General features: G+C 47.0%; 1 protein-coding gene across 24 annotated transcripts in view; it reads right to left on the bottom strand.

Moving 5' to 3' along the window:
- cbfa2t3 (CBFA2/RUNX1 partner transcriptional co-repressor 3) overlaps positions 1 to 27,458 on the bottom strand; it is a 194,863-nt gene that overhangs the window by 83,015 nt on the left and 84,390 nt on the right. For 13 of the 24 annotated variants that reach the window (XM_068048964.1, XM_068048966.1, XM_068048976.1 and 10 more), the window contains 6 exons: positions 26,355 to 26,501; positions 17,127 to 17,368; positions 15,887 to 15,976; positions 12,002 to 12,183; positions 4,473 to 4,723; positions 3,114 to 3,205 (listed from right to left, as the gene is read on the bottom strand). In XM_068048964.1, the coding sequence (XP_067905065.1) occupies positions 3,114 to 3,205; positions 4,473 to 4,723; positions 12,002 to 12,183; positions 15,887 to 15,976; positions 17,127 to 17,368; positions 26,355 to 26,501 (1,004 nt within the window). The remainder of the gene's footprint in view (positions 1 to 3,113; positions 3,206 to 4,472; positions 4,724 to 12,001; positions 12,184 to 15,886; positions 15,977 to 17,126; positions 17,369 to 26,354; positions 26,502 to 27,458) is intronic. The other 11 variants (XM_068048986.1, XM_068048987.1, XM_068048983.1 and 8 more) reach the window with 4 other exon arrangements.

Below are 27,458 nucleotides of genomic sequence, written 5' to 3'. Positions count from 1 at the left end.
TTCCTCACAGGAACATGCTGGTCCTGGATTCTAATCAGCTGGCGTTTGAAAGACTCCCACATGTCAGATGTTGATTTACCCTCAAACAGCCGCCCCCAATCTAAATTCTTCAGTTCCTGCCTAATATTGTTATAATTAGCCTTCCCCCAATTTAGCACCTTCACCCGAGGACTACTCTTATCCTTATCCACAAGTATCTTAAAACTTATGGAATTATGGTCACTGTTCCCGAAATGCTCCCCTACTGAAACTTCGACCACCTGGCCGGGCTCATTCCGCAATACCAGGTCCAGTACGGCCCCATCCCTAGTTGGACTATCTACGTATTGTTTCAAGATGCCTTCCTGGATGCTCCTTACAAATTCTGCCCCATTAAAGCCCCTAGCACTAAGTGAGTCCCAGTCAATATAGGGGAAGTTAAAATCACCCACCACTACAACCCTGTTACCTTTACATCTTTCCAAAATCTGTCTACATATCTGCTCCTCTACCTCCCGCTGGGAGGCCTGTAGTAAACCCCCAACGTCGTGACTGCACCCTTCCTATTCCTGAGCTCCACCCATATTGCCTCGCTGCATGACCCCTCTGAGGTGTCCTCCCGCAGTACAGCTGTGATATTCTCCTTAACCAGTAATGCAACTCCCCACCCCTTTTACATCTCCCTCTATCCCGCCTGAAGCTTCTAAATCCTGGAACATTTAGCTGCCAATCCTGTCCTTCCCTCAACCAAGTCTCTGTAATAGCAACAACATCATAGTTCCAAGTACTAATCCAAGCTCTAAGTTCATCTGCCTTACCTGTTATACTTCTCGCATTGAAACAAATGCACTTCAGACCACCAGTCCCGCTGTGCTCCGCAACATCTCCCTGCCCTGCTCTTCCTCTTAGTCCTACTGGCCTTATTTACTAGTTCCCCCTCATTTATTTCACTTGCTGTCCTACTGCTCTGGTTCCCACCCCCCTGCCACACTAGTTTAAACCCTCCCGAGTGATGCTAGCAAACCTCGCAGCCAGGATATTTGTGCTCCTCCAGTTTAGATACAACCCATCCTTCTTGTACAGGTCCCATCTGTCCCTGAAGAGATCCCAATGGTCCAGATATCTGAAACCCTCCCTTCTACACCAGCTGTTCAGCCACGTGTTTAGCTGCACTATCTTCCTATTTCTAGCCTCACTGGCACGTGGCACAGGGAGTAATCCTGAGATTACAACCCTGAGGTCCTGTCTCTTAACTTTCTACCTAACTCCCTAAACTCCCCCTGCAGGACCTCGTCACTCTTCCTGCCTATGTCGTTGGTACCGATGTGTACCACAACCTCTGGCTGTTCACCCTCCCCCTTCAGAATGCCCCCTGTCCGTTCAGAGACATCCTTGACCCTGGCACCAGGGAGGCAACATACCATCCTGGAGTCTTTTTCACGTCCGCAGAAGCGCCTATCTGTGCCCCTGACAATAGAGTCCCCTATAACTATTGCTCTTCTGCGATTTGTCCCTCCCTGCTGAACAACAGTGCCAGCCGTGGTGCCACTGCTCTGGCTGCTGCTGTTTTCCCCTGATAGGCCATGCCCCCCAACAGTATCCAAAACGGTATACTTGTTAGAGAGGGGGATAGCCACAGGGGATTCCTGCACTGACTGTCTGCCCCTTCTAGCGGTCACCCATCTATCTGCCTGCACCTTGGATGTAACCACTTCTCTAAAACTCCTGTCTATGACGCTTTCCGCCACCTGCATGCTCCTAAGTGCATCCAGTTGCCGCTCCAACCGATCCATGCGGTCTGTGAGGAGCTGCAACTGGGTACACTTCCTGCAGATGTAGTCGTCCGGAACGCTGGAAGCGTCACGGACCTCCCACATCTCACAGGTGAAGCACTTCACCCCTCTAACTGACATTTCTAGCACTATTTAATAAATAAAAAGAAATACTTAATAAATCCTTACTAAATTGTTATAATTAACGATGTGGTCCCTGGTGCTAGATTCCTACTATAAATATTAAATGCTATCTAAATACAGTAATTTCCTCCCTCTGGTTTAGTTACTCTACTTATTAATTAGTTAATTAGTGTTTTAATCAATTTTTATCAATGTTTTATTTTCAAATTCAGTACAAATTCCCTACCAGCCAATCAGGTCACAGCTTTCCTGTGACGTCACTTTTCAGTTTTTTTTTACCAGAGGTAAGTTTTTTATTCTTACCGGTCTGGAACTCCGCCCTCCGAGTCTTCTCCATGAACCTCAACCTTATCACTTGAGGATTTTTTTTCAAAAAAAACTTTCGCCTTTTTTAAGCAATTTAAATGCACTAACAGCTGTTACTTACCCAACCAATCACCATGCAGAATTCCTGTAATGTCACTAAGTTTTTTTTCCTATTTTTCGAGTCTCAGCGCGCGCTGAGACACACGGAGTCTGCCGCCACTCCGGATCAGCTTCCACGCAGGTCCGCCAGCCGCCGCTCCGTTCTGCTCCCAAGTAAGTCCTAACCTGTGGTGTGACCAACCACCTCCCTAAATGTGCTATCCACATGCTCCTGCGCCTCACGGATAGACTCTGGCTATCTACCCTGTCTATGCCTCTCATAATTTTATATACTTCTATCATGTCCCCTCTCAGCTTCCTTCGCTCCAGGGAAAACAGACCCAGCCTATCCAATCTCTCTTTGTAACTCAAGCCCTCCAAACCAGGCAACATCCTTGTGAATCTTTTCTGCACCCTCTCTAGCTTGTAAGAAATTGCCTCATGCATAACTGGATCCCAGACAAGCAGTCTGACAAATCAGAGACAGTGCAGTGGTTGAGAGAGGTTGTGAGGTACAGCTGGTTATTAACAGGGTTGATTACGGATGCAACATCTTCATTGTCACGGTCTAGGCTCATATCTTTAGAAGGAGCATTTGAGTGAGGTGCCAGAGGTCAGCCAGCATCCATGACACCATACCCAGTGCCCATGAAACCATTCTCAGCCTGAATCAGCTCCTTCAGGAGAGATGGTGAGGAAAATAAAAGCAGTTAAAACAACCAGCTCTCTGCTTCTGCTCATTGTGCAGCATGCCCACCACAAGCTGTCACATGATCCTTAACCCCACAGTACGTGTCAACTCCCCAAACCTACATTATCCAGGTGCTTCCATTCCTCTGCCCACTCCCTATCCGTTAAGCGATGATCAATGACTTCTTCCTGTCGGGTTCCGTGTATTCCTGGAGCTGGAATGACAAAAAATACCAAAATCAGCACGTGATCATAAAACGTAGCCCAGACTGGTACACCACAAACTGAGATCAGACATGGTAACTACCATAGACAAAGTTCAGATTCTGTAACTCCAGGTATTCTGTCTATACCCACATCTAGCCTGATACCAGAATGTGGGCAGTTAGTGACCAACAGACTGGTATTGTAATGTGTGGCCAATTTGTAATGTAGAGGAGTTCTAAGCACAGCTCAGGGTCAAATAGGGCATCGACGTTGTGCACAGTTTGGTTCAGCCTGATAAGTGGTCACAAAGAGGGCTAGAGTCGGTGGCTAGAGAACAGACTGAGGGACTGGTGACGGAGTGTGGGCAGTCACCGACTGACAGGCTGGTGTCGGAGTGTGGGCAGTCACCGACTGAGAGGCTGGTGACGGAGTGTGGGCAGTCACTGACCGGCAGGTTGGTGTTGGAGTGTGTGCAGTCACTGACCAACAGTCTGGTCTCGGAGTGTGGGCAGTCACTGACCGACAGGCTGGTGTCGGAGCGTGGGTAGTCACTGACCGACAGGCTGGTGTTGGGGAGTGTGGGTAGTCACTGACCGACAGGCTGGTGTTGGGGAGTGTGGACTGTCACTGACCGACAGGCTGGCGTCGGAGTGTGGGCAGTCACTGACCGACAGGCTGGCGTCGGAGTGTGGGCAGTCACTGACCGACAGGCTGGCGTCGGAGTGTGGGCAGTCACTGACCGACAGGCTGGCGTCGGAGTGTGGGCAGTCACTGACCGACAGGCTGGCGTCGGAGTGTGGGCAGTCACTGACCGACAGGCTGGCGTCGGAGTGTGGGCAGTCACTGACCGACAGGCTGGCGTCGGAGTGTGGGCAGTCACTGACCGACAGGCTGGCGTCGGAGCGTGGGCAGTCACTGACCGACAGGCTGGCGTCGGAGCGTGGGCAGTCACTGACCGACAGGCTGGCGTCGGAGCGTGGGCAGTCACTGACCGACAGGCTGGCGTCGGAGTGTGGGCAGTCACTGACCGACAGGCTGGCGTCGGAGTGTGGGCAGTCACTGACCGACAGGCTGGCGTCGGAGTGTGGGCAGTCACTGACCGACAGGCTGGCGTCGGAGTGTGGGCAGTCACTGACCGACAGGCTGGCGTCGGAGTGTGGGCAGTCACTGACCGACAGGCTGTTGTCGGAGTGTGGGCAGTCACTGACCGACAGTCTGGTGTCGGTGTGTGGGTAGTCACTGACCGACTGGTGGGTATTAGATTAATGAACTGACCTGCAGGCTGGTGACGATCCCTGAGGTCCCTGTGTTCTGGGTGCCTGTAAGTGTCTCTGTAGTGATGGGCCAGTGCCATGTCGTCTAGCCGGTAGTGCTGTGGTTGTGGTGATGCCTGGTGTGGCAGTCCATTGGGTTGGTGGTTGAGCCCATTGCTGGGACTGAAACATTGCCCACGGTTGAGTGTGCACGGCCTTTTACTGAGGTGTTCTGCTTGTAGTGGGTCATGAGCTAACCCGTTCTCTTTGGTCCTGCAAAGGAAGCAGAGACAAAGTCTAGCGTCAACTTGAGAACCCAGAGTCTCATCACTAGTTTCCAAAGTTTTTTTTGGAAAAGTTAAATTTACTCATGAGGTGACCCTGTGTAAATGGCCACCGCACTGTGAATTCCATCTGTTACAGCTTTGCCCACTCACTTTATCCACCTGCCTTTGTAACTTGCTGCTCCTATCTACATTACTTACGATCCCTCCTAACTTAGTGTCATTTGCAAACTTAGATATACAACTCGCTATTCCTTCACAAATCATTTATAAATATGATGAAAAGCTGAGTCCCCAGTACAGATTCCTGGGGATTACCACTTCTTACCTCAATCAGAGAACGATCTCTCTATTCTCACTCTCTACTTCCTGCCTCCAAAGGACATACTAACCTATCACAAAGTTTATTTTTTGCTAATAAGCTCGTGTGGAATCTTAAATGGCTCTGGAAGTCCATATAGAGAACATCCATAGTCACTCCCATATCTACCATGAACTAGTGACGTCCTCCAAAAATTCAACCAGATTAGTCAGACAGCACTTGCTCTTCACAAATCCAAGCTGACTCTGATCAGCTGATACTTGCCTGGGACGGAGTCTGGGTGAAGATGGGAGTACGGGACTGAGCACAGGTGGGTGATGGGAGCATGGGTGAGAACATGGACTGCAATGTTTTGCATGTGTTGAGGTTATGATGGGTTGAGACTGGGAATTTAGAGCACTGCAGAAGACAAGCTTTGAGGTAATGAAGCCATGAATTAACAGCAGAAATCATGCATCTGGATATCATTCAACAATGCTTATGGGTTAAATTGTGAGAACAGGTTGCACAGAACCAGTGGTTCTCAAACTAAGGTCCCCACGATACTGGGGATCTGCAAAATAAGCGGCATCAATAGCATCTGGTCAACTGTAAAGGGAAGAAAGATAAGCCTTCCATGGGAAGCTCTTGGCCAGGACTTCACAGTGCTCAGTCGCTTCATGAATAATGATAGCGAGAGTAAATTACTTAAAAATAGAAAAGTATTTTAAACAATCTCATACTGCCATTGCAAGTACCTCAGCTGAAGCCATTAGCAGTGTTGACACCAATAGCAAGAAACAAATTAACAACTGAAAATATGAAGAGAGTTACATGGTGATGGTAGCGTAACGGTAATGTTACCAGGCAAGTAATTCAGATGACTGGACTCTTGCTCTGGAAACATGAGTTCAAATCCCACCACGGCAGCTGGAGAAATTTAAATTCAATTCTTTAATAAATTTGGAGTAAAAACCTAGTCTCAGTTATGATAATTGTGAAACTACTGGATTCTCGTAAATACCCATCTGGTTCACTCATGTTCTTTAGGGAAGGAAATCTACCGTCCTTACCTGGTCTGGCCTACATATAACTCCAGCCTCACAGCAATGTATTTGACTCTTAATTGTCCTCTCAAATGGCCTAGCAAGACACTCAGTTGTGTCAAACCACTACAGAAAAATACAGAATTTGCATTTATTGCAGTGATGAATGGCCACAAATTACAAATTTTATCACAGGAAGCAATGAAGCCTACAGAAGTAACACCACACCTCACAAGAAGGCATTTGGAATGTAAAGATTAATGGAAAGACATCTTTAAATAAAAAATGTTTACAGTTGTCAGAAAACTCAAACAACATCAGTTTGGGAAAAGGCCCTGAAAGCATCCTTCTTACAGGCTAGATGATGCCTCAGCCACTTTTCAGAGACGAGTGAACCAAGTGGTAGCCAGTGTTCCTAACTGTGTTTCTCTATTGTCTCTCTACACCTCCATCCCCCACCAGGACGGTCTGAGGGCTCTCCACTTCTTCCTTGAACAGAGGCCCAACCAATCCCCATCCACCGCCACCCTCCTCCGCCTGGCTGAACTTGTTCTCATATTGAACAACTTCTCTTCAACTCCACTCAATTTCTTCAAGTAAAAGGTGTTACTATGGGGACCCACATGGGTCCCAGTTATGCCTGTCTTTTTGTGGGATATGTTCAACATTCATTGTTCCAGTCCTACTCAGGCCCCCTCCCCCAACTCTTTTTCCAGTACATTGATGACTGTATCGGTGCCACTTCCTGCTCCCGCCCCAAACTGGAAAATTTTTATCAACTTTGCTTCCAATTTCCATCCTTCTCTCACCTTCACATGGTCCATCTCCGACACTTCCCTTCCCTTCCTCGATTTCTCTGTCTCCATCTCTGGGGATAGGCTGTCTACTAATATCCATTATAAGCCCACCGACTCCCACAGCTACCTCAACTACACTTCTTCACACCCTGCCTCCTGTAAGGACTCCATTCCATTCTCCCAGTTTCTCCATCTCCAACGCATCTGCTCTGATGATGCAACCTTCCATGACAGTGCTTCCGATATGTCTTCCTTTTTCCTCAAACGAGGATTCCCTCCCACTGTGGTTGACAGGGCCCTCAACCGTGTCCGGCCCATTTCCCGCACCTTTGCCCTCACCCCTCCCTCCCAGAACAGGGTTCCCCTTGTCCTCACTTTTCACCCCATCAGCCTCCACATCCAAAGGATCATCCTCCGCCATTCCGCCACGTCCAGCATGATGCCACTACCAAACGCATTTTCCCAGTCAGCATTCCGAAGGGATCATTCCCTCCGTGACACCCTGGTCCACTCCATTATCCCCACCACCTCATCCCCTTCCCATGCAATCGCAGGTGTAATACCTGTCCATTTACCTCCTCTCTCCTCACTATCCCAGCCCCAAACACTCCTTTCAGGTGAAGCAGCGATTTATTTGTACTTCTTTCAATTTAGTATACTGTATTCGCTGCTCACAATGTGGTCTCTTCTACACTGGGGAGACAAAACGCAGATTGGGTGACTGCTTTGCGGAACACCTCCACTCAGTCTGAAAGCATGACCCCGAGCTTCTGGTTGCTTGCCATTTCAACACACTCCCCTGCTCTCATGCTCACATCTCCGTCCTGGGATTGCTGCAGTGTTCCAGTGAACATCAACACAAGCTCGAGGAACAGCATCTCATTTACTGATTAGGCACACTACAGCCTACTGGACTGAACATTGAGTTCAATAATTTCCAGAGCATGACGGGCCCCCCTTTTTATTTTGAGTTATTTTTTTCTTTTTTATAATGTATTTTTATTTGTTTACTTTATTTTAGTTTGTTTCATCATTCATTTTTTTACCATGTGCCTACCTACTGTTCTTTGTGCTTTGGGCCAGGCCTATTCATTTTTCTGTCTATTAACATCCTCTCTGCACTAACGCTTTGTCATAGAGTTATACAGCACAGAAACAGGCCCTTCGACCCATTGTGTCTGTGCCGGCCATCAAGCACCTAACTATTCTAATCCCATTTTTCACCACTTGGCCTGCAGCCTTGTCTGCTATGGCGTTTCAAGTGCTCATCTAAATACTTCTTAAATGTTGTGAGTGTTCCTGCCTCTACCACCTCTTCAGGCAGTGTGTTCCAGATTCCAAACACCCTCTGGGTGAAATTTTTTTTCCTCAAATCCCCTCTAAACCTCCTGCACCTTACCTTAAATCTATGCCCCCTGATTAGTGACCCCTCCACTAAGGGAAAAAGTTTCTTCCTATCTAATCTATCAATGCCCCTCATAATTTTGTATACCTCAATCATGTCTCCCCTCAGCCTTCTCTGCTTGAAGGAAAACAACCCCAGCCTTTTCAGTCTCTCTTGATAGCTGAAATGCTCCAGCCCAGGCAACATCCTGGTGAATCTCCTCTGCACCCTCTCTTTCAGCACACTATTAACATACTGTTTGTCTTTGCTCCATGACTTTCTGGTCAGTTATTCTCTGTGACCCTCTATCCTGTCAACACCTTGTCCTTTGTTATCTCTTGCCCCACCCCCGCTTTATTTGCTTAAAACCTATTACATTTCTGACATTTGCCAGTTCTGATGAAGGGTCACTGACCTGAAACATTAACTCTGCTTCACTCTCCAAAGATGCTACTAGACCTGCTGAGTATTTCCAGCTTTTATTTCAGATTTCCAGCATCTGCAGTATTTTGCTTTTATTCCTAATTGTGTGGTTTACCTTGATGATGTGCTTGTCGACAGTGACACTTGGAAGGACCACTTGGACCAACTGCGGGGCTCTGTCTGGAAGGCTGCAGCCGACTGATTTGGTGATAAAACTTTGTGGAAAAATTTAAATACCAGAATGCCAGGCTGTTCCAATGGAGTTTACTATTACAGCACTATCACTTAAAGAATATCCACATTGCTGGCAAAAATAATGTTATTGCAGATGCTTTATCGTGATCTAACTTTTTATGGAGTTAATATGAGTGTGAAGATGGTACAAAGCAAAATTGTATTAACTACAGGGAAAGAGTGAATGGGGATGAGTGCGAAAATGTATTTTAAAATGTTTCATCTTCTGTTTTTTACATTTGGTAATGAAACGCATTTAAAAATAGCTTCTCATTTCTCCAAGGGTGGAGGTGTTACAAGAATGCTTCTTTTTTTTTGTACAATATGTCTTAAGGACTTATAGTTGAATTAGGGACATTGATTCATCTGGAATCTTGAAGAGATGCTGAACATTGTGTTTTTTTTTTAAGTCACCAGAAGGTTCCTGGACTTGGCTTGTAAACAAGTCTAACTGGAAGTCTGTGGATAATCACCCAGCAGGGGTTGTTTTTGATTTGGGAGATGTTTACAAAGAAGTGACAGGCCAAGATTTATAGAGTTCAGTAGGCTTGACCTCTGGAATGTTTTTAGTTTCACTTTGAATTGTGACAAACAGTTGTTTTTTGCCTGCCAAGGAAGACCCAGCTCATCTCCCTCCCTTGAAAAGAAATCTTGCATTTCCAGTGTGTCAGTTTCCTAGTTCCAACTGTATTTGAAGAAACCCTGCATATCAAGTGTGTGGGAACTGAAACCTTGTTGTCACATTTCTGCTGTAAGACCTATCTGAAGCCTCTTTAGCTGCATTTCTTGGAAAGCCTACCTAAACTGATCTTCAACATCGCCTGGAAAGAACAGTTCTAGGAAGATCTCAGTGACAGCCGTCTATACGCATTTGGGATGCCAAACCAAAACCAAGGACAAGTATGCCACCTAAGTGGTTTTTTTTGTTTGCTTCGTAACAGTGCTATAAACAAAAATGCCTTTTATTTTTTCCGGTTAACCGGGGTATGCATGTGTGTGTGAGGGGCTAAGATAAATAAGGGGCTTTAATATTTCAATTCATGTCTGTATGTTTTACTTCATTATTGGTTAAGATGCATTTAATAATAAACTGATAATGTTGTTTTTTTAAAGAAACCCGGTTGGTGTGTTTTATTCTGGGAAAAATAGAGTATATGGTTGACTGGATCAGTAAGTGGGAAAATGTAAATATATGTTGTGACCTGTGGAGACGTGGGACTAGAATTAAAAGCGCACTCCTCCCGCCTTGGTCGTAACACTACACAAGATAAGAGCACATGGTGTCAGGGTTAACACATTAGCACGGATAAATGACTGGTTAGCTAACAGGAAACAGAGAATCGGGATAAATGGGTCTTTTTTGGGTTGGCAAGTCATTACTAGTGGACTGCCACAGGGATCAGTGCTGGGGCCTCAATTATTTACAATCTATATTAATGACTTGGATGAAGGGACCGAATGTACGGTAACTAAATTTGCTGATGACACCAACATAGGAAGGAAAGTAAGTTGTCAAGAGGATGTGAAGCGTCTACAAAGGGATTTAAATAGGTTAAGTGAGTGGGCAAAAATTTGGCAGATGGAATGTGAACTTGTCCACTTTGACAGGAAGAATAGAAAAGCTGTATATTATTTAAATAGAGATAGATTGCAGAACTCTACGGTACAGAGGGATCTGGGTGTCTTGGTATATGGATCACAAAAGGTTAGTATGCAGGTACAGCAAGTGATTAGGAAGGCAAATGGAATGTTGGTGTTTATTGCAAGGGGAATCGAGTACAAAAGTAGGGAAATAAAAGCAAAATACTGCAGATGCTGGAAATCTGAAATAAAAACAAGAAATTCTGGAAATACTCTGAAGAAGGGTCACTGATCTGAAACGCTAACTCTCCTTCTCGCTCCACAGATGCTGCCAGACCTGCTGAGTATTTCCAGCATTTCTTGTTATTATAAAAGTAGGGAAGGTTTACTGCAGCTGTACAGGACCTTGGTGAGACCACATCTGGAGTGCTGTGTACAGTTTTGGTCTCCTTATTTGAAAAAGGATATAATTGCGTTAGAAGCAGTTCAGAGAAGGTTCACTCGACTAATTCCGGGGATGAAGAGGTTATCTTATGAAGAAAGGCTGAAGCGGTTGGGCCTATACCCAGTGGAGTTCACAGAAAATGAGAGGTGATCTTATTGAAACATATAAGATTCTGAGGGGACTTGATAGAGTGGATGTTTCCTCTTGCAGGGGAAACTAGAACTAGGGGACACAGTTTAAGAATGAGGTCTCCCTTTTAAAGTTGGAGATGAGGAGAAATTTCTTCTCTCAGAGGGTTGTTAGTCTGTGGAATATGCTTCCCCAGAGAGCAGTGGAGGCTGTGTCATTGAATTTTTTCAAGGCTGAGTTACACAGATTTGTGATAGACAAGGGAGTCAAGGGTTATTGGGGGCAGACAGTAAAGTGGAGTTGAGACCACAACCAGATCAGCCATGATCTTACTGAATAGCAGAGCAGGCTCGAAGGACTGAATGGCCTACTCCTGTTCCTATGGCCTACATTCCAGGCATGAGTTCAGGAAGCACTTCTTCACACAAAGGGTAGTGGAAAACGGGAACTCTCTTTCCAAAAAAGCTGTTGAGGGTGCAGGTTAAATTTCAAAACTGGGGTTGATAGATTTTTGTTGGGTGAGGGTTTTTACGGGATATTGAACTAAAGCGGTAGAAGTAGTTAAGGTACAGATCATTCACAATTGAATTAAAAGGCGGAACAGGCTGGAGGGGCAGTCAAATGGCCTCCTCCTGGTCCTGTCATCTCGCTGAATGTTTAATCGCGTATTGTCAGAAATCAAGTTTCTATTTACTTAAATTGCAAGGTGTCCGAATGTCTGTGATTGAACCTAACTCAACAAAGGGCATTACACAATGGGCCTATAAAAACGCAGAGGTACAGCTAACAACGTACATGGCGTGACAGTGTAATACTGCTGGACAGTCTGCAAGCACCAGCTTTCAGCTCTGCCCTAGGAGATGACTGAATGGAAGGTGCAGTGGCTGGAGAATGGTCAAGGCCTCAATTAGGTGATGCCACACCCACCTGTCAGGGGTCCTTCGTTTAGCATTTTCATTCACTTCCAGCAGGATTTCCGAGGAGTCAATGGACGAGGTGCTATTGGCATCGAGAAGCAACTGTTCGTGCTGGGCCAAGTACTGAGCTGGTGTTTGCTTTGCTAGCCCAGCACAGTAGAGAAGTTCCCGTTGTAACAGTGGTAGATTGGCCTGAAATTAAACAGAATTAAAACAAAGTCCAGAGTGAGAAAAAGCCATTTTGGCCCATCAGTCCCAGCTCATCAAAGACTTTCTCACCACCCACCCATGTCCAGCTTTTCCTTCGCCAACAAGCCCTGAATTATCCAATCGTGCCGTTAAATGCTCACTCACCCTCAATCTATTTTTGCAACAGATATTGATTCTGTTTCTTTTCAAGGTGTCAAGTAACCTTCTCTGAAGGTGATGTTCCACATCCACTATCCTACACAGAAAAATCTCACTTGAGGGTGTGAATCATACACTTGTGCATGCCCTCCAGGTTTCTACCATAACTCCCTAGCCAACATTCTGAATAGAAACTATCACAGAATTGTAACAGTGCAGAAGGAGGCTATTCGGCCCATCGTGTCTACACCGGCTCTCTGAAAGAGTAATTCACTCAGTACCATTCCCCTGCCTTCTCCCCATAACCCTGCACAGTCTTCCTTTTCATATAACTGTCTAATTCCCTTTTGAATGCTTCAATTGAATCTGCCTCCACCACGTTCTCAGGCAGCGCATTCCAGACCTTAACCACTCGCTGTGTGAAAAAGTTTTTCCTCATGTCACTTTTGCTTCTCTTACCCATTACTTTAAATCTTTGCCCTCTCGTTCTCGATCCTTTCACGAGTGGGAACAGTTTCTCTCTGTTTACTCTGTCCAGACCCCTCATGATTTTGAATACCTCTGTCAAATCACCTCTCAGCCTTCTCTTCTCCAAGGAAAACAGTCCCATCTTCTCCAATCTATCTTCATAACTGAAATTCCTCATCCCTGGAACCATTCTTATGAATCTTTTCTGTACTCCCTCCAATGCCCTCACATCTTTCCTAAAGTGCGGGGCGCAGAACAGAATGGAGTACTCCAGCTGAAGCCGAACTAGTGTCTTAAGTTCAACATAACTTCCTTGCTCTTGTAATCTATGCCCCTATTAATAAAGCCCAGGATACTGTATGCTTTATTAACCGCTCTCTCAACCTGTCCTGCCACCTTCAATGACTTATGCACATATACACCCAGGTCCCTCTGCTCCTGCACCCCTTTTAGAATTGTATCCTTTATTTTATATTGTCTTTCCATGTTCTTCCTACCAAAATGAATCACTTCACATTTCTCTGCATTGAACTTCATCTGCCACCCGTCTGTCCATTCCACCAACTTGTCTGTATCCTTTTGAAGTTCGACACTATCCTCCTCACAGTTCACAATGCTTTCAAGTTTTGTATCATCTGCAAACTTTGAAATTGTGCCCTGTACACCAAGGTCTAGGTCATTAATATACATCAGGAAAAGCAAGGGTCCCAACACCGATCCCTGGGGAACTCCACTACAAACCTTCCTCCAGCCCGAAAAACATCCATTAACCACTACTCTTTATTTCCTGTCATTCAGCCAATTTCATATCCGTGTTGCTAACATCCCTTTTATTTCATGAGCTACAAGTTTGCTCACAAGTCTGTCGTGTGGCACTGTATCAAACACCTTTTGAAAGTTCATGTACACCACATCAACAGCATTGCCCTCATCAACACTTTGATACCTCCTCAAAAAACTCCAGCAAGTTAGTTAAACATGATTTTCCCTTAAGAAATCCACGCTGGCTTTCCTTAATTAACTCACTTTTGCCCATGTGACTACTGATTTTGTCCTGAATTTTTTTTCTAGAAGTTTCCCCACCACTGAAGTTAAACTGACTGGCCTGTAATTGCTAAACTTATCGTTTTTGAACAAGTCATAGAGTTATACAGCACAGAAACAGGCCCTTCGGCCCATCGTGTCTGTGCTGGCCATACAGCACCCAACTATTCTAATCCCATATTCCTGCACTTGGCCCGTAGTCCTGTATGCTATGGCATTTCAAGTGGTCATCTAAATACTTCCAAATACTTCTTAAATGTTGTGAGGGTTCCTGCCTTCACCACTTCTAACGTTTGCAATTCTCCAGTCCTCTGGCACCACCCCAGAGTTTAAGGAAGACTGATAAATTATGGCCAGTGCCTCTGCGATTTCTACCCTCACTTCCCTCAGTATCCTTGGATGCATTTCATCCGGCCCTGGTGCTTTATCCACTTTAAATAAAGACATCTTATCTGCTACTAATAATCTGATAATCCTGATCAATTTTAAACCCTTGTAGTGTCTGAATTACCTCCTCTTTCAACATTGCTTGTGTTGCATCTTCTTCCTTGGTAAAAACAGATGCAAAGTATTCATTTAATACCTCAGCTATGCCCTCTGCCTCCATGTGTAAATCCCCTTTCTGATTCCTAATCGGCCCTACTCCTCGTTTTACCACCCTTTTACTATTTATATAAATAAATAGGGATTTGGGATTTCTTTTAATGCTAACTGCCAGTCTCTTTTCATACTCTCTCTTTGCTTCTCTTGTTTGCTTTTTCACTTCCCCTCTGAACCTTCTATATTCAGCCTATCTATGTAAACTTGTCACGTTGTAGTTATATCCTCCTATCAGTGATGGCACCGCAGCGCTACCATTGGGCAGAGTACCTAATTATGGGATGGTAGATTTGCAAAGGCAGTTTCCATCTAGAAATGAACAGGAATTTATAATTGTAAGATATGACAGGAAATGGACGGCACAGTGGCGCAGTGGTTAGCACCGCAGCCTCACAGCTCCAGCGACCCGGGTTCAATTCTGGGTACTGCCTGTGCGGAGTATGCAAGTTCTCCCTGTGTCTGCGTGGGTTTCCTCCGGGTGCTCCGGTTTCCTCCCACATGCCAAAGACTTGCAGGTTGATAGGTTAATTGGCCATTGTAAATTGCCCCTAGTATAGGTAGGTGGTAGGGAAAATATAGGGGCAGGTGGGGATGTGGTAGGAATATGGAATTAGTGTAGGATTAGTATAAATGGGTGGTTGATGGTCGGCACAGACTCGGTGGGCTGAAGGGCCTGTTTCAGTGCTGTATCTCTAAATAAAATAAAAATAAAATAAAAATAAATGCAGGCAGACACTGGAATTTTAATGCATTACCACACGGGAATCAGATGCCGTGCAATATTCAGCTCAACCATGAATACAGAGTGGGAAGCGGGAGACAGGAGACAGGCAGCAGGGCACTGAGAGAGAGACAACGGGGGACAGGGAGAGAGAGAGCGGAGGGACCGGGAGAGAGAGAGCTGGTGTCTGGGATTGAGAAAGCGGGAGACTGGGAGAGAGAAAGTGGGGGACAGGAGAGAGTGGGAAAAGCTTGAAATTCTTGACTCAAAAGATCTGTGGATGCTCAGTCATTGAGTATGTTCAAGAGAGGTCGATTGCTGTTTTGGTACTAAGGGAACTAGAGGATATGGGGATAGTGCAGGAAAATGGAGGTGAGGTAGATCAGCCATGATCTTATTGAATGGCGGAGCAGTCTTGAAGAGCTAAATGGCCTAGTCCAGCTCCTATTTCTTATCTTAAAGTAGGGGTCAGGTAGGGGGAGGAGAAAGCGAGGGTGGGGTGAGGAGAAGAGAAAGTGAGTGCTAGAGAAGGAGAAAGCAGGGATTCAGTATAAATCTAAACTTCACCTTTATGACTTATACTCGTCAGCTTGAACTCAGAATTCTGATGCTCCCAAGACTAGAATTCCTTTACAAAGATCATACTTTGAGACCAGCGCCTTACCTAGGAAAGAGGATACAGTGAGGCAGCTTTCTGAGTAATGCTGCTCCTACCTTCAGGAAAGGAATGACGAAAGGTCTCAGGGGGAAGTTGGTTGCCTCCTGCAGCTTTGAATGAAACTCCTCAATGGTCCGAGTGGAATTCTGCAACACACAAAAATAACGTGATCAGCCCAGATCACCAAAAGCGGCCGCACACTGATGCACTACACCAACAACGCACAATCATTCTAACATGTGAAGATACCAAACATAGCCAGGCACTGAGAAACAAAATGACAAGGCAGCTATAGGATGAAAATCAAGAGGCCAGAAATGGAGGAGCACTGTGATCTTGGAGGGTTGTGTGGCTGAAGGAGGTTAGAGAGATAGGAAGGGGTGAGTCCATGGAGAGATTTGAAAATAAGGATGAGAATTTTAAAATCGATGTGTTGTTTAACCGGGAGCCTATGTAGGCCAGCGAACACAGGGGTGATGGGCGAATGGGACTTGGTATGAGTAAGGACATGGCCAGCAGAGAGTTTTGGATGACCTCCAATTTATGGAGGGTAGGAGATGGGAGGCCGGCATTGGAATAGTTAAGCCCAGAGATAACGAAAGCAAGGACAAGGATTTCTGTAGATGAAGCGGGGCGGAATAAGGCAATGCTATGCAGATGGAAATAGACAGTCTTAGCGATGGCACTGGTATGTGTTTGGAAGCTCATCTCAGGGTCAAATACAACATCAAAGTTGCAAACAGTCTGGTTCCACCTCAGACAATTTCCAGGAAGAGAGATGGAGTTGGTAACTAGGAAAGGGAGCTTGTAGAGGGGCCAAAGACAATGGCTTCAGTCTTCCCAATATTGAGTTGGAGGAAATTTCTGCTCATCCAGTACTGGACATCAGATAAGCAGTCTGATAATTTCGAGATAGTGGAGGGGTCAAGATCATTTGTCAACTTCTTGAACCAGTAGCAGTTTAGTATAACTGGGTGGCTTGCAAAGCTTAACTAGAGGCCTGTTAAGAATCAATCATATTATTGTGAGACTGGAGTCACATATAGGCCCAGACTGAGAAGTGCTGCAGGTTTCCTTCCCTAAATGACATTACGGAACCAGTTCCACAATGCAGACCTGTACAAGCTGCCTGGAATAATTCTTCAGTTTCAATAAATCATGAGTAAAGCAGGAACTGATTCCAGTATTCCAGTTATCACTGGGTCTGTGTCACTGCTGCCCTCAGAGAATTAAGGAAGGGCCCAATTAGCTGAAGATCTGCAGAGGATCATTCAAATAGACCGGGGAACTACCTACCACCAATCCCAAAACCAAGCTCCTCACACGCTCGCCGATCTCTGGGGATATATCATTGGCGAACTGCTGCAGTGTGCTCAAGAAGCGCTTCAGTTTGCAGAGTTGTCTGGTTCCACAGGTGGAAGGCAACTGCTGATTGGTGAGAGATGCGGTGGCTGAGGTGATGGGACCATTGCTGACCCCGTTGGGGGTGGATGGAGCTCCTCTGATTGCAGTCGACGATTGACTGTTCCCATTCATCACTGTGAAGAGAAACATAAAGAGCTAGGCTTAGTGTCAGCTCAGGATGAGTCTGGGAATGCCTGGTGGTACGCCAACCATTCACCCTGACACTGATGATGTCACACCCCAACACTGAAGACATCACACCCTGATACTGATGACTTCACACCCTGATACTGATGACATCACATTGTTACACTAATGATGTATTCGAGGACTCTCGTTGCTGTGAATGGTTGTTACAGATGAGGAACAGGAGTAGGTCTTGAGCCCCTCAAGGGACCCTCCTGTAAATACTGACACTCCCGGAGATCCCCTGTAAATACTGACACAGTCCCAGGGATCCCCTGTAAATACTGACAGTCCCAGGGATCCCCTGTAAATACTGACACAGTCCCAGGGATCCCCTGTAAATACTGACACAGTCCCGGGGATCCCCTGTAATTACTGACACACTCCCGGGGACCCACTGTAAATACTGACACACTCCTGGGGAGCCCCTGTATTTACTGACACAGTCTCAGGGACCCCCTGTAATTACTGAAACACTCCTGGAGAAACCCTGTAATTACTGACACAGTCCCGGGGACCCCCTAAAATTACTGAAACACTCCCAGGGAAACCCTGTAATTACTGACACACTTCTGAGGACCCCCTATAATTACAGACATACTGCTGGCAATCCCCTGTAATTACTGACACACTCTTGGGGACCCCTTGTAAATACCGACACACTCCCGGAAACCCCCTGTAATTACTGACACACTCCCGGGGATGCCCTGTAATTACTGACACACTCCCGGAGACCCCCTGTAATTATTGACACACTCCTGGGGATCCCCTGTAATTACTGACACACTCCTGGGATCCCCTGTAATTACTGACACACTGCTGGGGATCCCCTGTAATTACTGACACACTCCCGGGGATGCCCTGTAATTACTGACACACTCCTGGGGATCCCCTATGATTATTGACACACTGCTGGGGATCCCCTGTAATTACTGACACACTCTTGGGGACCCCTTGTAAATACCGACACACTCCCGGAAACCCCCTGTAATTACTGACACACTCCCGGGGATGCCCTGTAATTACTGACACAATCCTGGGGATCCCCTGTAATTACTGACACACTCCTGGGGATCCCCTGTAATTACTGACACAGTCCCGGGGACCCCCTAAAATTACTGAAACACTCCCAGGGAAACCCTGTAATTACTGACACACTTCTGAGGACCCCTATAATTACAGACATACTCCTGGCAATCCCCTGTAATTACTGACACACTCCCGGGGACCCCCTATGATTATTGACACACTTCCGGGGACCCCTTGTAATTACCAACACACTCCCGGAGACCCCCTGTAATTACTGACACGCTCCCGGGGATGCCCTGTAATTACTGACACACTCCTGGGGATCGCCTATGATTATTGACACACTCCTGGGGACCCCTTGTAAATACCAATACACTCCCGGAAACCCCCTGTAATTACTGACACGCTCCCGGGGATCCCCTGTAATTACTGACACACTCCTGGAGACCCCCTATAATTATTGACACACTCCTGGGGATCCCCTGTAATTAATGAAACACTCCTGGGATCCCCTGTAATTACTGACACACTGCTGGGGATCCCCTGTAATTACTGACGCACTCCCGGGGACCCCCTGTAATTACCAACACAATCCTGGGGATCCCCTGTAATTACTGACACACTCCTGGGGATCCCCTGTAATTACTGACACACTCCTGGGGATCCCCTGTAATTACTGACACACTCCTGGGGATCCCCTGTAATTACTGACACACTCCTGGGATCCCCAGTAATTACTGACACACTCCTGGGATCCCCAGTAATTACTGACACACTCCTGGGATCCCCAGTAATTACTGACACACTCCTGGGATCCCCAGTAATTACCAACACAATCCTGGGGATCCCCTGTAATTACTGACACACTCCTGGGATCCCCTGTAATTACTGACACACTGCTGGGGATCCCCTGTAATTACCAACACACTCCCGGGGACCCCTGTAATTACTGACACACTCCTGGGATCCCCTGTAATTACTGACACACTGCTGGGGATCCCCTGTAATTACTGACACACTGCTGGGGATCCCCTGTAATTACCAACACAATCCTGGGGATCCCCTGTAATTACTGACACACTCCTGGGATCCCCTGTAATTACTGACACACTGCTGGGGATCCCCTGTAATTACTGACACACTCCTGGGGACCCGCTGTAATTACTGACACACTCCTGGGGACCCGCTGTAATTACTGACACACTCCTGGGGACCCGCTGTAATTACTGACACACTCCTGGGATCCCCTGTAATTACTGACACACTGCTGGGGATCCCCTGTAATTACTGACACACTCCTGGGGACCCCCTGTAATTACTGACACACTGCTGGGGATCCCCTGTAATTACTGACACACTGCTGGGGATCCCCTGTAATTACCAACACAATCCTGGGGATCCCCTGTAATTACTGACACACTCCTGGGATCCCCTGTAATTACTGACACACTGCTGGGGATCCCCTGTAATTACTGACACACTCCTGGGGACCCCCTGTAATTACTGACACACTCCTGGGATCCCCTGTAATTACTGACACACTGCTGGGGACCCCCTGTAATTACCAACACAATCCTGGGGACCCCCTGTAATTACCAACACACTCCTGGGGACCCCCTGTAAATACTGGGTGTAAATTCCGAATATGTCCTCACCCAAAGCTTCCTTTGCCCCTTTTAACTACAAAGCACTTGTGGAAGATTAGATCCTGCAGCAACTGAGACGTATATTTAAATGGAAGGGGAAGGCTTGGGAGAATTTGCTTCAGCAGACTCCAGCACCTTGCTTTCCCCAACGATTCGCTGTAACTGCAACAAAAACTTTCATTTACATCGTGCCTTTAATATATTATAATGTCCTAAAGTGCTCACATGAGGTGTACCTCATAGGGAACTTCTAGGAGTTCTTTCACCATCATTCCCATGAAAGCCTCCTCTTCCCACTGCTGGGTAAGCCTGCAGCATTTCAGCAGTGAGCTAAAGCCTTGCTATAAACAGCAACACTTTCACATAGAGAACAGGTGCCCCCGATTACAATCCTGCTCATGTTCCAGTCTCAAATTAGCAATATCACTTGGAATTATGCCTCAGCATTATTTGTCTCCCTCCTCACAATAACTTCTCTCTATCTTATGCTGCTGCTACCCCCTCCAGAATCATACAGCACAGTAAGAGGCCATTTGGTCATCGTGCCTGTGCCAGTTCTTTGAAAGAGGTAAACAATTAGTCCCACTCACCTGTTCTTTCCATAGCCCAGTGAATTCGCGCCACACAAGTGCAAGGCAATGGCTATCTCCAACAAGAGAGAATCTAACTATCTCCCCTTGACATTCAACGGCATTACCATCATTGAATCCCCCACTATCAACATCCTGGGGGTTACCATTGACCAGAAACTGAACTGAAGTAGTCATATAAATACTGTGGCAAGAGCAGGTCAGAGGCTGGGAATTCTGAGGTGAGTAACTCACCTCCTGTCTCCCCAAAGCCTGTCCACCATCTACAAGGCACAAGTCAAGAGTGTGATGGAATACTCTCCACTTGCCTGGATGAGTGCGGCTCGAACAACACTCAAGAAGTTTTGAAAAAAAAAGGCAAACAGTGACGTCAGAGGAGAGCTGCAAGTTGATTGGTTGGTGAGTAGCAGCTGTTAGAATATCTTAAAAAAAATAAGGGGAAAGTTGTTTTTTTTGTCGGAAAAAAAATCTCTGGTGATAAGGTGAGTACTACGAAAGTGTTTTTTTTTTTTAGGAATTTTAGATTGAAGTGGTTAGAACAATTGCCCCTAGTATAATTAGTATTTTTTAATTAAGGGAGTAACTAATTAATCTAAGGGTAAGTCACGGCAGGAGAGCTCAGTCCCGTGATATGCTCCTCCTGCGCTATGTGGGAAATCAGGGACGCTTCCAGTGTCCCCGACGACTATGCGTGCAGGAAGTGTATCCATCTGCAGCTACTGACTACCCGCATTACGGAGCTGGAGCTGCAGGTGGATTCCTGCGCAATGCTGAGGAAGTCGTGGATAGCACGTTTAGTGAGGTGGTCGCACCGCAGGTAATGGCTGCACAGGCAGAAAAGAGATGGGTGACCACCAGACGGAGTAGTAGGCATCGGCAGGTAGTGCAGGAGTCCCCTGTGGCCATCCCCCTCTCAAACAGATATACTGCTTTGGATACTGTTGGGGGGCGGGGGGGGGGGGGGTGGAAAATGACCTCCCAGAGGAAAGCAGCAACTGCCAAGTTTGTGGCACCACGGAGGGCTCTGCTGCACAGCAGGGGATGAAAAAGGTTGGAAGAACTACAGTGATAGGGGATTCTATCGTAAGGGGTGCAGATAGGTGTTCCTGTGGCCACAAACGAGACTCCAGGATGGTATGTTGCCTCCCTGGTACCAGGGTCAAGGATGTCTCGGAGCGGCTGCAGGACATTCTGAAAGGGGAGGGTGAACAGCCACAGGTTGTGGTCCATATTGATACTAACGACATAGGCAGGAAGAGAGATGAGGTCCTGCAAAGTGAATATAGGGAGTTAGGCAGAAGGTTAAAAAGCAGGACCTCTAAGGTTGTAATCTCAGGATTACTCCCTGTGCCACGTGCTAGTGAGGGTAGGAATAGGAGGATTGGGCAAGTGAATGCGTGGCTGAAGAGCTGGTGTTGGCGGGAGGGCTTCAGCTACTTGGATCATTGGGATCTCTTCTGGTGCAGAGGTGACCTGTACAAGAAGGACGGGTTGCATCTAAACTGGAGGGGGACCAATATCCTTGCGGGGAGGTTTGCTAGTACTACTTGGGAGGGTTTAAACTAGTCTTGCAGGTGGGACCCAAAGTAGTAGTCTCTCCGATGAGATAGTTGAGGCAAATGTAGAGGTTAAAACAAGCAAGTCCAGTAGGCAGGCCGGGCAGGGGCAGGACAGGGAGCGTGGAAGGTCTGGTAGGCTAAACTGCATTTACTTTAAAGCAAGAAGCCTTACAGGTAAGGGTGATGAACTCAGAGCATGGATCGGTACATGGGATTGTGATATTATAGCTATTACGGAAACGTGGTTGAGGGATGGGCAGGACTGGCAGCTCAAAGTTCTGGGGTACCGATCTTTCCGGCGTGACAGAGGTGGAGGTAAGAGAGGAGGGGGAGTGGCACTGTTGATTAGGGAGGACATCACGGCAGTACTTAGAGAGGATATCCCGGGGGGAATGTCCAGCGAGGCCATATGGGTAGAACTTAGAAATAAGAAAGGGGTGATCACTTTGATGGGATTATACTATAGGCCCCCCAATAGTCAGAGGGAAGTGGAGGAGTAAATTTGTAGGGAAATCACAGATAGGTGTAGGAATTACAGGGTTGTAATAGTAGGTGATTTTAACTTATTGACTGGGACTGCCTTAGTGCGAAGGGATCAGATGGGGAAGAATTTGTTCAGTGTATCCAGGATAGTTTTCTGAAGCAGTATGTGGATGGCCCTACTAGAGAAGGGGCTACACTTGACCTCCTCTTAGGAAATGAGGATGGGCAGGTGGTTGATGTGTCAGTGGGGGAGCACTTTGGGACCAGTGACCATAACTCTATTAGCTTCAAGACCGTTATGGAAAAGGATAGGACTGGTCCTCAGGTTGAAGTCCTAAATTGGGGGAAGGCTAATTTCGATGGCATCAGACAGGAACTCTCAAAAGTTGAATGGGAGAGGCTGTTTACAGGTAAGGGACATCTGGCAAGTGGGAGGCTTTTAAAAGGGAGATAGGAAGAGCTCAGGGCAGGCATGTTCCTGTTAGATGGAAGGGCAAGGCTGGCAAGTTTAAGGAACCTTGGTTGATGAGGGATATTGAGGGTCTGGTCAGGACAAAGAAGGAGGCATATGTCAGGTATAGGCAGCTGGGATCGAGCGAGTCCCTCGAGGAGTATAGGGGATGTAGGAGTACACTTAAGAAGGAAATTAGGAGGGCGAAAAGGGGCCATGAGATTTCCCTGGCAGATAAGATAAAGGAGAATCCGAAAAGATTCGATAAGTATATTAAGAGTAAAAGGATAGCTAGGGAGAGAGTAGGTCCCCTTAAGGATCAGTGTGGTAATCTATGTGTGGAGCCACAGGAAATGGGAGAGGTCTTAAATGAATATTTCTTGTCTGTATTTACCGTGGAGAAGGTCATGGAAGCTAGTGAGGTCAAGGGAGGGAACACCGATATCCTGGAGCATATCAACATTACAAAGGAGGAGGTGTTGGAGTATTTGAAGTGCATTAAGGTGGATAAATCCCCAGGGCCTGACCAGGTGTATCCTAGGATGCTATGGGAAGCAAGGGAGGAGATTGCTGGGGCCCTGGCAGAGATTTTTGTATCATCGTTAGCCACGGGTGAGGTACCGGAAGACTGGAGGATAGCTAATGTTGTGCCTTTATTTAAGAAGGGCAGCAGGGATAAGCCAGGGAACTACAGGCCAGTGAGCCTTACATCAGTGGTGGGAAAGTTATTGGAAGGGATTCTGAGAGACAGGATTTATATGCATCTGGAAAGGCATGGTCTGATTAGGGATAGTCAGCATGGCTTTGTGTGTGGGAAATCATGTTTCACGAATTTGATTGAGTTTTTTGAAGAGGTGACCAAGAGGATTGACGAGGGCAGGGCGATGGACGTTGTCTACATGGACTTTAGCAAGGCCTTTGACAAGGTCCCGCATGGTAGGCTGGTTCAGAAGGTTCGAACATATGGGATGTAGGGTGAGCTAGCAAATTGGATACAAAATTGGCTTGGTGATAGGAGGCAGAGGGTGGTAGTGGAGGGTTGTTTTTCAGATTGGAGGCCGGTGACCAGTGGTGTGCCGCAGGGATCGGTGCTGAACCCTCTGTTGTTTGTCATATATATTAATGACCTGGATGTGAATGTAAGGGGCATAATTAGTAAGTTTGCAGATGACACCAAAATTGGTGGTATAGTGGACAGTGAAGAAGGTTGTCTAAGGTTACAACAGGATACAGATCAACTTGGAAAGTGGGCAAGGGAGTGGCAAATGAAATTTAACACAGACAAGTGTGAAGTGATGCATTTTGGGAAGTTAAACCAGCGGCACTTGAGATGGCTTGGCCATGTGAGCCGCATGGAAGTTGGCAGGATCCCCAAAGACACATGTACAGCAAGCTCGCCACTGGTATCAGACCCACCGACTGTCCATGTCTCCGCTTTAAAGACGTCTGCAAACGCGACATGAAGTCCTGTGACATTGATCACAAGTCGTGGGAGTCAGTTGCCAGCGTTCGCCAGAGCTGGCGGGCAGCCATAAAGGCGAGGCTAAAGTGCGGCGAGTCGAAGAGACTTAGCAGTTGGCAGGAAAAAAGACAAAAGTGCAAGGGGAGAGCCAACTGTGCAACAGCCCCGACAAAAAAAGTTTTCTGCAGCACCTGTGGAAGAGCCTGTCACTCTAGAATTGGCCTTTATAGCCACTCCAGGCGCTGCTCCACACACCACTGAACACCTCCAGGCGCTTACCCATTGTCTCTCGAGATAAGGAGGCCAAAGAAGAAACCAGAGCAGGACATATACAGTGAATGGCAGGGCCCTGGGGAGTGTTGTTGAGCAGAGAGACCTTGAGGTGCAAGTACATAGTTCCCTGAAAGTGGCAACACAGGTAGACAGGGTGGTGAAGAAGGCGTATGGCATGCTTGTCTTCATCAGCCGAGGCACTGAATACAAGAGTTGGGACGTCATGTTACAGTTGTACACAACATTGGTTAGGCTGCATTTGGCATACTGTGTGCAGTTCTGGTCGCCGCACTACAGGAAAGATGTGATTAAGCTAGAGAGGGTGCAGAAATGATCCACAAGGATGTTGCCTGGTTTGGAGGGCTTGAGTTATAAAGAGAGATTGGATAGGCTAGGTCTGTTTTCCCTGGAGCGAAGGAGGCTGAGAGGGGACATGATAGAGGTATATAAAATTATGAGAGGCATAGATAGGGTAGATAGCCAGAGTCTGTTTCCCATGGTAGGGGTGACTAAAACTAGAGGGGTTTAAGGTGAGAGGGAGGAGGTTTAAAGGGGATCAAAGGGGTAAATTTTTCACACAAAGAATTGTGGGTATCTGGAATGAGCTGCCTGAGGAGGTGGTGGAGGCAGGAACAGTAGCAACATTTAAGAGGCATCTGGACAGGTACTTGAATGAGCAAGGCATCGAAGGATATGGAATTAATGCAGGGAGGTGGGATTAGTATCGATAGGCATTATGGTCGGCATGGACGCGCTGGGCCGAAGGGCCTGTTTCTATGCTGTATGACTCTATGACTGTAAGAAGCTCGACACCATCTAGGATAAAGCAGCCCGCTTGACTGGCACCCCATCCACAAACATTCACTCCCTCCACCACCGACGCACAGCGGCAGCAGTGTGTACCATCTACAAGATGCACTACAGTAACTTGCCAAGGTTTCCTCAATAGAACCACCTAAACTCACGAGCTCTACCACAAAGAAGGACAAGGGCAGCAGATGCATGGGAACACCACCAAAATCCTGGAACTTCCTTCCTATCAGCACTGTGGGTGTACTTACACCACTTGGACTGCAATGGTTCAAGGCAATGGCTCACCACCTTCTCAAGGGCAATTTGGGATGGGCAATAAATGTTGGTTTTGCCAGCAATGCCCACATCTCATGATTGAATAAAAATAAATTACAGAGCGCCAGAATAGTAAGTTCAGGAGCCCAGGAGCAACATCAAGCACAGGGGCACAGGATGCTTTTCCCATCAGTTCTCCATCTGCGGCCTGATTTGTTTATCCCTGCAAATTATAGAACTTATTCTCAATGGGTTGAAATAGATTTAAGAATGGATTCAAATAAAGCCCTGTGATGCTGGTGTGGGTCGGATAGTGTACAGGCACACATTGTTTGCATTTTGGGCAGATCCAATAATCATGGGTCTTACTCACTGCTTGCCGAAGTAAAGGAAGCATTTCGAGCGGGTCCTTGTGTAATGGTGGGAGGTGGCGGCGGCATCGTTGGGGGGTTCGATCGAGACTGAACTCGAGCATCAGCCGGCGAATCTGGCATTGTTCCAAGTTTTGTTCCAGCACTGCCTGTGGGAACAAGAACATGGCACACTGAACGTTGCTCTCATCAATCATTTATAGAATGATCTAATACACCAAGATGGAGGGGAAGAGGGAGAGAGAAGCAAACTGGCAGAGGGGCTGAGGGAGGAGAGAGGGGAAGGGGAGGAAGGCAGAAAGCACACACTAAAATAATCAAGTACAAGAAATGCTGCTTTCCCCATCATCACCACATCTTCCCACAGACTGTGTACACACTGCCCAGTCAGGGACTCATTCCCACAGACTGTGTACACACTGCCCAGTCAGGGACTCATTCCCACTGACCGTGTACACACTGCCCAGTCAGGGACTCATTCCCATTGACCGTGTACACACTGCCCAGTCAGGGACTCATTCCCACTGACCGTGTACACACTGCCCAGTCAGGGACTCATTCCCACTGACCGTGTACACACTGCCCAGTCAGGGACTCATTCCCACTGACCGTGTACACACTGCCCAGTCAGGAACTCATTCCCACTGACCGTGTACACACTGCCCAGTCAGGGACTCATTCCCACTGACCGTGTACACACTGCCCAGTCAGGAACTCATTCCCATTGACCGTGTACACACTGCCCAGTCAGGGACTCATTCCCATTGACCGTGTACACACTGCCCAGTCAGGGACTCATTCCCACTGACCGTGTACACACTGCCCAGTCAGGGACTCATTCCCACTGACCGTGTACACACTGCCCAGTCAGGGACTCATTCCCACTGACCGTGTACACACTGCCCAGTCAGGAACTCATTCCCACTGACCGTGTACACACTGCCCAGTCAGGAACTCATTCCCATTGACCGTGTACACACTGCCCAGTCAGGGACTCATTCCCACTGACCGTGTACACACTGCCCAGTCAGGGACTCATTCCCACTGACCGTGTACACACTGCCCAGTCAGGGACTCATTCCCATTGACCGTGTACACACTGCCCA

Source organism: Heterodontus francisci, chromosome 17 (genome assembly GCF_036365525.1).
Source record: "Heterodontus francisci isolate sHetFra1 chromosome 17, sHetFra1.hap1, whole genome shotgun sequence".
NCBI lineage: Eukaryota > Metazoa > Chordata > Chondrichthyes > Heterodontiformes > Heterodontidae > Heterodontus > Heterodontus francisci.
The sequence above is the reverse complement of the archived record's forward strand: the minus strand, read 5'-3'. Positions and strand labels throughout refer to the sequence as shown.